This window comes from Coturnix japonica, chromosome 2 (assembly GCF_054131305.1).
Source record: "Coturnix japonica strain WE chromosome 2, WE-NBRP24, whole genome shotgun sequence".
NCBI lineage: Eukaryota > Metazoa > Chordata > Aves > Galliformes > Phasianidae > Coturnix > Coturnix japonica.
In genome coordinates, this window is record NC_140664.1 from 118526403 (window position 1) to 118539265 (window position 12863).

General features: G+C 35.5%; 1 protein-coding gene across 1 annotated transcript in view; it reads right to left on the minus strand.

Moving 5' to 3' along the window:
• VPS50 (VPS50 subunit of EARP/GARPII complex) overlaps positions 1 to 12863 on the minus strand; it is a 60050-nt gene that overhangs the window by 27102 nt on the left and 20085 nt on the right. Inside the window, exons 13-18 of the mRNA XM_015853539.3 lie at positions 12003 to 12138; positions 7176 to 7273; positions 6279 to 6373; positions 5539 to 5637; positions 3340 to 3430; positions 2140 to 2316 (exon numbers count right to left, since the gene is read on the minus strand). Of these exons, the coding sequence (XP_015709025.2) occupies positions 2140 to 2316; positions 3340 to 3430; positions 5539 to 5637; positions 6279 to 6373; positions 7176 to 7273; positions 12003 to 12138 (696 nt within the window). The remainder of the gene's footprint in view (positions 1 to 2139; positions 2317 to 3339; positions 3431 to 5538; positions 5638 to 6278; positions 6374 to 7175; positions 7274 to 12002; positions 12139 to 12863) is intronic.

The following is a 12863-nucleotide window of genomic DNA, read 5'->3' on the forward strand; positions in this document are numbered from 1 at the left end:
CACTAAATAACTGCCCCATGAACACTGTAGATAAATGGAAGCTATAATTAAAGGCACTGACTTCAGGCTTGACGAAGTCATATTTTAAATAAATTGGCTGAAACATTAACCTGGAGAATTACAATCACTTACAATGCATTAATAAATAATGTGCTCCAACTCAATTAAAATCCAGTGATAGTGAAATTAGATGCTGACTATAAATTGTTAACTGTCTTAATTGAATAAGAATATTTTGAAAAACTGATTCTTTAAGTGTGGGAAATGCTTTGCTAAGTCTCCTCATCTCCTCATCTAAACCCATTAATAAGGTGGAAAAATTATTTACAAGGTAAAAACACTGCATGATTTAAAATGCAGATAATTAACTCACAATCACAAGCTAAAGACCTTCTAGAGCATATTTTTAATAAATACAGTCTGCAGCAACATCTCAAAGTGCTAAATAATTTATTGTGGCTGCTAGCAATAATCATTGCAATTATCAAGTATTTAGGTAGTCAGTTCAAACTAACACATAGGACCGTGATAAGAGTAACTGAAACTGAAGAGTGTTATAAAACTAAGTTATCTGTATCACAAGAAAAATATTTTAGGGAGCTGAAAAAATGGACATAAACATCTCACTGAAGCTTAAGATGGGAAAAAAAACCAGCAAAAAGCAGAGGTGACTGGACCCAAAGTCCCATTCAGTTGTCCAGAACTGAAATAAATTGATAAGATTTAAATTTCTCAAATGAGACACTGACAATTCTTAACATCCTGCAGGTCACTGATAAGTAGGTCAATTGTTTATAGCCTTGTCATGCCATTTCTCTGGATATCTAAAAACATATCTGCATTTTCTGGAAACAATATTCTGCAATCTCCACCTGAAATAATTTCTAGTTTAACTGCTTATGAAAGAGAAACAGAAGATAGTCACCAGAAGAGAACGCTAGCAGGGTGACCAGAAGCCTTGGTTTTAGTACCAGCTAACCTACCCTGCACCTCAGCTCTCTACCTAAATGTGAAAAACCCTTCCTTTATGAAGACTTTAGTAAGGATTTCATCCTTCAGTGACTGTGAGGTAAAATACAATGATTGAAATCATGTAAGTGTCTTCTTACTACCGTTAAACACTGTTATGTGCACTCTTGGCATAGTTCTTCAGCCGTACTTAACATTCCTCTGTATTAAAAGCAGTTAGTTATCCTTTCCCAATGCATGAAACTCAAGTTATCTTAAGGAGCAAGACCATTTATATGCTGAGTTGCTAAAAACATCTCAAATAAAGGATACATTCACCACAAAAGACTTCTACAAGAAATGAAGAAAAATCAGAAGCATCATTGTCCCTAACCAATTACATTAGGCAAAACGAATATCATTTTAAATTTTACTCAAAAAAAAAAAATGTTAGCCCTATAAGCTACTCCAGAGTTCTCCCAGTAACATCACACTAAGGTTAGCAAAGCTATTGTATGAATGACTGTAAATATGAGCTAGATTTCACAAGAAAAATAAATAATAAATCATGTAATCGGTATTCTACTTTTTCAACGCAGAACGTTCTGTCCCTCTGGTGTTTAAGGAGAGCCAAAATTCATTACAGTTCTTCACCAGACACAAATTCAGATTTTATCAATTTAAAATATATTAATGTTTCACAAGCAAAGAATACTAAATTGGCACACAGCTTCGAAAATGAGGCTGCTGCAGCCAGCTTTGAAAGTCCCCAGTAGTGCTCAAACCTACCAAATGAGACATGGATGAAGTTCAAGGCAGGGAAACCACAGAACAGACCCTCTGCTGTGCTTGTGACACATTAGCCTACTGCTGATTCCTGGGCTGATGACTCCCTCTAGCTTGACTCACCACAAGCACAGCCTGCTGCGCTGAGCCACTGAGGCAGCCAGTTCTGGCAGGGCAGGGTGCGTCCCCCCATCACTTAATAACCCAAGGCTTGTCCCTGCATTAATATATCTACAAGTTATGAAACGAAGATGATCCCAGCCTTCTAGAACTGCAGTATCCTACTGACAAGACAATGCGCTAACTACAGAAACTGTCTGGACACAGTTTTTCACCACTGAAAAATGAAATAAACACCCATTTAATGAAAGCTGGATTTCATTATTTTCATGCAATGCTCCGTACCCCATTGGAAGCTAACACATCTTCTGTTTCATCATCTTTGCTGTCAGCCTGAATTTCAAATGGGTTTCCTCCATTACAGTACTGCTCAAATAAAGTTACTGCCGTTGAAATTGCTGAAGCAGGCTGCTTACTAGGTGACACAGATGGGGAACGTGACTGCACCATGAATTTAAATTCCTATTAAGAGAAAGAAAGTACAATTTTAATTTGCAGCAGGACGGTTTCAATATTATTATGACTACAGGTTAATGAAAAAAGAGAGCATAACAACATACTTTTTATACTGGCTCAAGTTAACACTGATAGTGGCAATCTTATAGCACTCACATTTCTAATTTTAACAGTTGCTGGTAATGACATGTGATACATCTCCTGCACTCTGAAAGTATTTTCACCTGATTTTGGAAAATGAGTAAGTGTTCTTTTTCTTTTATAATAAAAACGACCTACAATTTTATCCAAAAATGCAGTTTTGGTATTGTTTGCTTTGTTTTACACACATTACCTAGCTATCTACTATTGTAGTTTTTAAATATTTTATTTTTAAAAATAAGTTCTTTTCAATTTTTTTATAATCTTCAAAGCCATTTCACAAGTTTCTAATGATTACCTTTTCCTCAGCTGCATCTATTTTGCATTTTAGTAGTAGCTTCGATCACAGAGATATACATTTGTTTGACAAAATAGGCGAAATTCATCCAACATAAGCTAAACTACACAAAACCCCTTTAAGTACAGCAGGTGAGGACGGGCATTACATGCTTTTGGTGGTACTTCCCCATAGAAAATTTATTTTTCTTCAAATCAGACAGTATGACCTACTTTTCCCTAACCAGGTCCAAACTAGTGAGCACTAAGGAGTGTAACTATTTTTATGCATTCTTTTTCAGCATCATCTTCTCAGAATAATGATTTTGAAATGGAAAATTGACAAATGAACAACATATTAAAACACAAATAACGAAGGCTAATATTAATCTTAGAATTGGAGCATGTTGTGTAATCCTCTACCTGCCTAAAACAGAAATGTCACTGTCTTAAAAGCCTTGGATTCTATATTTTCCAAAATCCTGAAATGAAATGTATGTTTTTTCAACAGTCACTCAGCATTTTCACGGCAGTTCACAGATATGTTACTTCTCACTCTTGCATTGATTCTGCAGTATCAACACTTTCGTATGTGTGATTCAAAGAACGTACATGAAGCTGTAAAATGTGAAAGCTTGATTTAACAGGGCAAAGTTCCCAGGTCTCATTCTCCAAAAACATTCTTAATTCTTCAAGACGGGTTCTGAAATACAACAAATGAGTATGTTTAATTGGCAGCAAGAGCAAATCATAAAACAGACAATTTATGCAGTGAAAGATGCCTTCAAAAACCATATAAGAAGTCACACATTAAAATACATACTTGACAGTACTTGCTCATTCTTTCAAGTGACGAATCACATAAAAACTGTGACAACTAACACAATGGCACTTCTAAAGAAATAATCAAAGAATGCCAAGCTCCAAAGTTTGGAAGCAATTTTTCTTTGTCATTACAAAGTATGACCATTATAAAGTATAGAGGAACTGACTGTACAGTCACCCAGTACCTTTCTTCTCTACATAGAGTATAGAAAGCAGCACAGTGCATACAAACTCTCCACCATTACAACAGCTTGTGAGTCATCACAAAATAGGTAATTTCTTTCAATAAGCAAACAGAAGCCAACACATAATAAACAGAAGTGGAAAGAGCTAGATTACCTACAGACATCAAAGAAAAAATTAAATGGCTGTTAACTACCTAAGCTATAGTTTGCTTTGCATCTTAATCTCAGTACTAACATAGAAAAAGTATTAAGGAAATATAATGAGGCCATTATGTCTCTGCATTGTTTCTATTACGCTTCTGAACATCAGAAGAGCCTCTACTCAGCAATAAGCAGAAATTATTGTAACAAAGAAAACCTTTCTGCCATAGAAGCAGGAAGATACCAGTGAGCGCTTATTGAGCTCATACTGCACTGTCTCTTCTTCCTAATACAAAGTATACTGTTTTGCTTAATGAACAGCAGTTGGGAAATCATACACTAGGTTTCTAATTAGGCAGTGAAATACTCTAGGAATATCATTGTTTGAATAACAAACTGTAATCACTGCTACAATTAAAAGTTCCTTGCTTGACAAGATGAGAAATCAGTTGAATTATGATTGCATTTTCCTGTGTCTATTTAAATTTATCAGTTAAATGCCAACAGACTTTAACTCTGATTTCAGAGGCACTGAGTGCTCATAGATTGCAGACCTTCCCACAGCCAACAGAAGCAATGGAAGGACATTCTCAAAATCAGTTTAAGATTAAAATTTTTTGAGAGGAAGATGAAGATGAAAGATTCATAGAAAAGCAAACATTTAAAAGCTACATGGCATGATACATGGCAAGAACTGATTACTCCTGGATTCAGACCATTTCAGTTCTATGTAGCTTTTATGTATTAAAGAATTCTTAAAAGCACTGTCTTTTTTTCTCCTCAATTAAGTACATAAAGGGACTGCAAGCCACATCTGAAAAGCTTGATCTGAAAAGTATCAGACCAAATTGACGTCATAGCTATATACTAATAATACAGTTCCTAGACAATCACAGAATTGCAGGGGTTGGAAGAGACCTCAAGAGCTCATTGAGTCTAACTCCCCTGTTAAAGTAGGTTCCCTACAATGGGTCATGGAGAACACATAAAGACTGAGGAACCAGGAACTAGGAACTTCTTAGAGCAAGGAACAGTGTTGTATTTCTTCTCATAAGATAAATGTTAGTTAATTAAAATGAAATATCTGTCATCCTCCCAAATCAAAACATTTGGGAAATCAAGACAATTTAAACAAGCCTTGAATATAAAAGAACAAAGACTGAGGCCAAAGCTGCTCTGTCTGCAGCAAAACTAGATAATGCCAATGACAGAAACACTGAAAATGACTAAAGAATGGATATAGTTCTAAGTATCTTGATAAGACAAAATTGCTTATTTTTAAAAAAAATATTTCATAAGCACACATGAAAGATCTTTTAATTTAATAACAGAAAAAGAAATAACAACTTTGTCAGGATGTATGGACATTAGATGAATTCATCCTCAGAATCCTCCAAGAAAGATTAGGAGACACCCTTCAAAACTACTGAAACTTTACCCAGTTTTTCAACTATATTCAAATAGCAGAAACTTCTGGCTTTTCCATCTTCTTCCATTCTGCTTCATTCAGAGCCCTATTCTCATCACAAAACATATTCCACCATCAATGAAACCTATCAACCTACATGCATGAACATTATCCGATGAAATTCCTCTGGAATTCATTTAAAACTAAAACCAATGATAATAAAAATCATTACTGTGCACAGAATAGTCTTACCTGTGGTATGTTTTGAAATAGTTAACACTTTGTTTTCTGATAGATTCCTGCAAAACTTCAGACTTACTGCCACAAAACTCTTCTCCAACTTGCATCAGCCTGTAGTAATAAAATAAAGTTCAGAAATATTTATTGATTTATTAGTACTGCTGTTCCTATCCAAATTTCTAGCCTCACTCATTATCACAAGAGAGATTACACTTTAAACGCCTCACTCACTTCACAAATCTCCATGTATCATTTCCCTCCAAATCCTACCTCGATATCCCATACTCAGAAACAAGCCATTATCAGTGTCCACTGTACAGCTCACAACCTGAATCGATCATTTTATTACCAAAACAGAAAGACACAGTAATGCTTGGACTAAGTAAGGGTACTGCAATATTTAACTACTCTAGATCAAGAGGCCTTTTTAAAGATTTTAGAAAAATCAGAACTGTCAGATCTGTGCTCCTGAAATTTTAAAACTGGCCAACATTCAAATATTATCACACTTCAGAACTACTTGAGCAGCAAAGCAATTCATGCTACCTCTCTAAAATACAACCTTGGTCTAGGCAGCAAAACTGGTGCTCAGATTCTTACATAAAGAGAAGCACTCTTCAAACTCTCCATTAGTAAATAGGATCAAAGTTAGCATCAGAATATAAATATCAGCCTTAACCATGTACTGTCTTTGTATCAGAGTTGAAGATTGTCTGCATGTAATAAGTGGTCTTATGACCATGTCAGCATACCTGCTGATAACATCAAGTACAAATATAAAGTCATCGTATTTGAAGTTAGACAGATCTGTTCCCAGAAGGTATGTTTTCACTTTCAGTTGAACATCCTACAAAAACACAAATATTTCAGAACCATTTAATGAATCCTCAGTATATTTATAAGCAAAATATGAGGTTCTATATACTAAATACACTAAACACAGTAAGATGAATGCATGGATGCCACATTAATTAGCACTTTTTGATATATTTCCACTTATAGCTTCTTTTTGAGGTATAATGTACAACTCCATTTTTTGAAATGTTGCTTCTTGTAGACTTTCTTAAATAATAATATAATCATTTCAACATTACAATAATAATCCTAGACACTTTACAGCACTTGAAAAAGCCAAGCTTTGCATTTCTGTTCTGCAACATAAAAGGATTATTTCTTTTTAATCACACGTTCAGGGTCTTGTGACATATTAAAATGAATATTTTGAAATCAGGCAAGTTTACAAGATTTCATGCTCTCCATAGTTCTGCTTGCACCAGAAAGGACATCAAAAACCATCGTTCAGCTCTGAATTTCAGTTTTTCCACGTTCAATTTCATGTTTATCCCTTTTTGTACAGTAGTCTGACTGCTTTAACAGAACAAAAAAGGGAAATGAGAAGAAAATAGATTGTGCTGTGAAGCAGCAAACAGGTGGTACAGTCTGAGAGTCATGTTACTGTGCTTCAGTAGCATTACTGAGTTTTTAAGTAGTGTGACCAAGAAGTAAGAGAATCATGGAAATTTTATTTGCATGTTTTTTATAATATTTAGCTCAAAGTAGATTTTTTTTAAATCTCTTTTTAAAAGATCAGTATAAATATAACTAATTTTACAGGGGGAAATAAACATTAAAACAATTAAAAAATATACCTGCCATATTCGAGAAAGCCCATGTTCCAATTTCTTTTTTACATAGCTGCGGTCAAAACTGTTCTCCTCAGTTCCAACCACACTGCTGCCATCTGAAACTGACGATAGAAAATATTAAAGACATTTTCCAAAGCCTTGAAATATACCCTAGTTTTCCAGCCATAACAAAACTTCTGCCTTAGCCATTATTATATCACCCCAAGTACACAAACTCCAGGAGAGCTCCATTGCTGAAAAGAAATGAGTATATCAAAATACTGTATGCTAATACAGACAAGAAGAGCTTCTGATTATTTTTATGTAAGCAAGATATGCATCCAATAAAATCAAAATAATATAAGAGAGTTACTGATATTTCAAATACAAGGTTGACAAAGTCACAGCTGCTTATCCACTAGATTCTCAAAGCTATTCTGGCCTTGCAGATGAGAACCATAAAATTAAACATATCAAGAATGTGATCTCTAACTTTCTATCTCAGTAAATTCTGGCTGTAATTCTGGGGGAAATCACCAAAACCTTTTCCATGAACCATGTAAACAAGATAGCATGCCCTTTTTTTTCCCAGTCTCACATTAATACATGTTTATTTTCCTGACAAGTGGAAAAATGATGCAAACCATTCAGCAATTTGATATGAAAAATAAAATGTAGTCCACATAAAATACATCACATTAGTAAGCACACAGTGTTCTTTCTACTCCAGCATTCAGGAGACTGAAAGCAGAAATATTAAGATTGCCTACGATACTGCAGCATTGCCAAGCAGATCAGACCTGTCTTTCCATCTCTCCTACAATCTCCAGCAAGTTTTCAGTACCTGGGAAAACTATTCACTTCCTTGTTTCCGGATCAACAGATCTGATCTCTAATACATCCACACATGGGCTCCCAGCTGAAAAGCATTTCTTTCCCTCACTCCTGATCTCAGCACCTACTCTCCAAAACATCCACCCAGTTCCAGTCTATTCCTATCAAGCCATTTCCTTCCTCTTGCCTTGGCATGTTTGCTTTTTCTCAATTTACCTCTCTGGGTTCCTGGCTTTGTTCTGCCTGGCAGTGCATATAACAAGAAAAATAGAGCACATGGACACAATCTCCCCATGAACATAAATTTAATTCACAGAATTTTTTTCATTCTTGTCAATCTGTAGAATATTCTCCTCTCTATTAAAAAATCTACAGCTTACACATGCCTGAAAACAAATAAAATAAATATTTATGATATCGTAGGAAAGATTGTTCCTATCCCTAACTGGGATTTTTTCTGCATGGCAGCCAGATATGTCTAACAAAATAGGAAATGTCTAATGCCATTGTATTACAATATTACATTCTTGAAGGATGGATTTTTTTTTTAACATGCTGGACTTCATAACTAAATAAGCACATCAGGTGGCCAGCAGGAGCAGTGAGGTGATCATCCCTCCATACTCAGCCCTGGTGATGCAACACCCTGAGTACTGTGATCACTTTAGGGCACCTCACTACAAGAAATACAGCGAGGAAGTGAGGACCCGGAGCTTGTTCAAAGAAGAGCAACGAAGCTGCTGAGGGGTCTGGAGCACAAGTCTTACGAGGAGTGGCTGAAGGAAATGGAATTGCTCAGTCTGGAGAAGAGGAGGCTTAGAGGTGACCTTATCACTCTCAACAACTGCCTGAAAGGAGGTAATAGTGGTGAGATGGGGGTCAGCCTCTTCTTCCATGTAACTAGCAATAGGACTAAAGGGAATGGCCTCAACCTTTGCCGGGGCAATTCAAGTTGGACTTTAGGAAATACTTCTTTAAGAGAGTGGTCAAGTGCTGGAACAGGCTGCCCAGAAAGGTGGTGGGAGTCATCACCCCTGGAAGTGTTCAAGAAATGCTTAGAAGCTGTACTGAGGGACATGACTGAGTGGGAAATATTGGTGATAGGTGGATGGTTGGACTGGATGATCTTAGAGGTCTTTTCTAACCTTGGTCATTCTATGATTCTATGACCACTGCTACAAAGAAAGATGTACCAAAATGTGTCTCATCATTTAAGAATTTTGTTTTAGGATTGCATTTATATGTAGAGTTAAAAGTCTGTTTTCATCTTGTTTATTCCACGAAAGTTTTGTTTTGTTTTTTAATTATTCTTCAAAAATAAACTCCTAAAGACCAGGTAAGATTATAAAGAACAATTGCAAATTCCTGACATAGCTCTGGAAAAAATTGGACATAAGGAAGAAATCTGTTACTACAAGGGTGGAACTGGAACAGGTTGCCCAGAGCTGCGAGTGCTCCATCCCAGGAAGCGTTCAAAGCCAGGCTGGGATGGGGCTTGTAGCAATCAATGTAGTGGGTGGCAACTCTGCCCACAGCAGGGGAATTTGAACTAGATGACCATTTAGGTCTGTTCCAATCCATACCATTCCATATGCCTTCATAAAAAACAAAATCCTCAATTTCCAAGAGTCTTCTATAAGTGCTCCAAACAAACAAATAGGAAAAAAAAAAATGTAGTTAAAGTATTTTCTATTTTAATTCCTTTGCTCTTCAGTCTCACATCAGTCTTCAGAACAGAAATAAGCAGAATATTTACTAATACAAAGCAAATGCACTTCTTTCCTCAGAAAAACAGGAAGGCAAACATTTACAAGTTATGAAAACAAAGCACATTTTAGCATCTATAACAGGCATTACTTATCACAAATAAGTGATATGAAGTGCAGCCTCCTTTCCTTAATCCATGAGGGACTTCTTTTGAATAAGCTCCACTATTAAAATAGAAAGACCTCTGAAATTAATGCTTCTTAAGTCCAGTTTCTAAGTTCTACAGCTCGGTTTGTGCCTCAAGTCTATAAAAAGCACCTTGATCCATTTAAAATGTTTTGCAAGACTGCTGACATTATCACAACACAAGAAAAACACTGGGACAGTTTTGAGTTAAGAGCTGATTAAAAAAACAATAAATTGCCAAACACATATGCATTTAGACTGATTCTTCTACTGATCCAATCTATATGGTTTAATTGAGGAAACGTATCCAGCAAGATTTTAGTGAACTGCCTCCTTGGCTCCTTCTGACATCCCATAGAAATTTATCTCTTTGGCTTGAGTACATATTACAGTTATTAAATCAGTGCATAATCACTACACCATGAGCAAAAGCTTTAGGAAATAAAAAACCAGACATTTGGTAGATATTTATAATCCCTCTGAAATTAAGTAACACTTATCAAATTTCCTTTTGTATGCCGAGGTTTTTGAAAAAGTGATTCGGTAGCTCAAATACATTCCACCTGTACAGCACATTACAGCTAAGCCACAGGGTCTCCAGCAACTTAAAAACTGAGTGACAGAAGAGTAAGTGAATTAGTATTAAGCATACCAAAATCCACCACAGTGTCTTCTACAAGCAATGCATTTAGATTGAGTCAAGATTGAATACTGAACTTTATTATGCTTAACAGTTCTTTCAAAATGTTTTGTAGTACAAATAGTTTTCTTTCTTTTGGAGTACCAAAAGCAAACACAGTAAGAGGAACCATTTTCAAAATTGCCCATGGAGTTGACAAAGTATTTCTTTGTAATAAACTCCTCATAATATCTGCTTTATTTAGTAATTAAAAGGCGACAAAATCAAAACAAAAGATGAGCCTTTCTGAACTTATTTTAAAGTAAAGATTATTGAGAAGGTGCAATTCATTCAAATTTGAGAATCTTCCTTCACAAGGCGCATCTCAAAATGAAACATTTCAACTCTGAACTTTAATTCTGAAACGAGTAAAAAAGTTTCATTTGAAAAACTTTTAAAAATACACATCATTTTCCATACAACACAAGAATTTTCTTGTATTTACAATATATAACACATCTTGCAATTCACATTATATTTGCATTGTTTTTTCTACGTTTAAAATAAGAAGGCAATATTAGACAAATTTTATTCCTTTTAAGGCTTAAAAACTGTAATAAATCCAATTTTTGAGAGAAACACTGAATTACAAACGCACTCTATGAAGCACAGCCTTCCAATGCTTGTTCTTCACCTCCAGTTCTAATTTATATGTTTCTTTTCACTTGCAGTCCAATGTAAAGGACACAAGTTTTATGTAAATCAGGCAATTGCAGAAGCAGTCTACACTTCTTGCCCTTTGACATAAGTGTTTTTTTTCTATGTGCAGATCAGAAAGACGAGACCAATCCCACCTGATTCAGATAAGTAGGAGTTTTGAATAAATCTGAATACTGTGTCATGCTCTGGCAAAAAGAAGCATTTTTGGGTTAGTAGAGAAATAGAAAAAGTCTGTTCCTAGATATTTTAAATTAATATTTTATATGTCCAGCAAAACATATCCAGAAAGACTGAAATGAAAAGACAGATTAAGGTTTTGTGTTTCTGTCCCAAAAACACAAACTGGAACAACAATAAAACAAAACCAGAATCATATTGTATGATAAAATGATGGCCTTTTCCTATGAGGGTGTCAAGGGTGTCAGTTGTGCCTACACCTTGCAATCATTTTCAGTAGTAGAGATGACAAGCAACATTTAAAGGAAAAATCCTCAGATTTTCTATTCATCTACCACAGCTGACTTCTGAGCAAACAACAAACACTATTTGAAATAAAACTGTTATAACTGTGGTAATGGCGCACACACACATTTATTTTAAAAGAGGTTAAGCTGAGGACTACGAAAGTTCAGTGAGTATTTAAGTCCTTTTTGCACACTGTGAATTATAATGCTGAGGGGCAATAAGCCAAGATCACAAAGGTACCTAAATAACAATTAATTAAACAAGCACAAGAAAAGTTATTTCCAAGTATCAGATGTTTTGTTTCCAGAATTATTTCTTACCAGAAGACACAGTTGCTGCCTCATCTTGATCATGATTCTCATGCCACTGCATTGTTCGGTAATAGCTGAGCATGACTTCCCAAAGGGCTTTGCAGAGATCAGCAAGGCATGGAATGTAGCTGTCTGATGTAATATGCTATGAAAAATAATAATAATATTGTAAAACTGTTGCCAGCCACATTCATCATTTGCAGAGGCAACACAAACCATACAGACACCTCCATATTCAAACAGGTACAGTCCTTGATGGGTATCTAAGTATTGGAGAGTTGACAAATGCCTGGTATTAGTCAGTTGATCAAACTGTCTACAAGTGCAAAGTACATTTCTTATTGCCTTTTTTTTTTTTTTAAATTGATATAATCATCCTGCGCACATTCATAGAACAGCAAAGTAAAGACAGAAGTCAAGCTATGCAGTCTAATGATGAGGATGCCTCATCATGAAAAATAGTTGCAGCCATCCACTGCTTCATTTCACTGCTTCAGCTCAACAATGTATTTAGACTTCAGCATTACCTAGTAGCCATCCTGGCTGATGGCCCATTGGATCCAATGCTGTATAACTCAAACAGTTAAAAACAGATGACAGTTGACAGCTGAGCCACTCTGCTCCAAAGAACCAATTGTGATTTAAGATATTCATTAGACGAAGAGCATCAAATTTGTGAAAGTGTTATGTATGTAGTAGAAATTTCTAAGATGAGATTTTCAGGTATAGGGATTTATTTAAGAATGGCTCTACATAAAGAAAAGAGAGTAAAATTGTTCATCTAAGTGGGAAATGCACAGTCACATTTGTCTCACTGCTGTGAAGAATACATGAGTTTTGAAGTGTTAATCTCTGTTTGTTTACTTATCT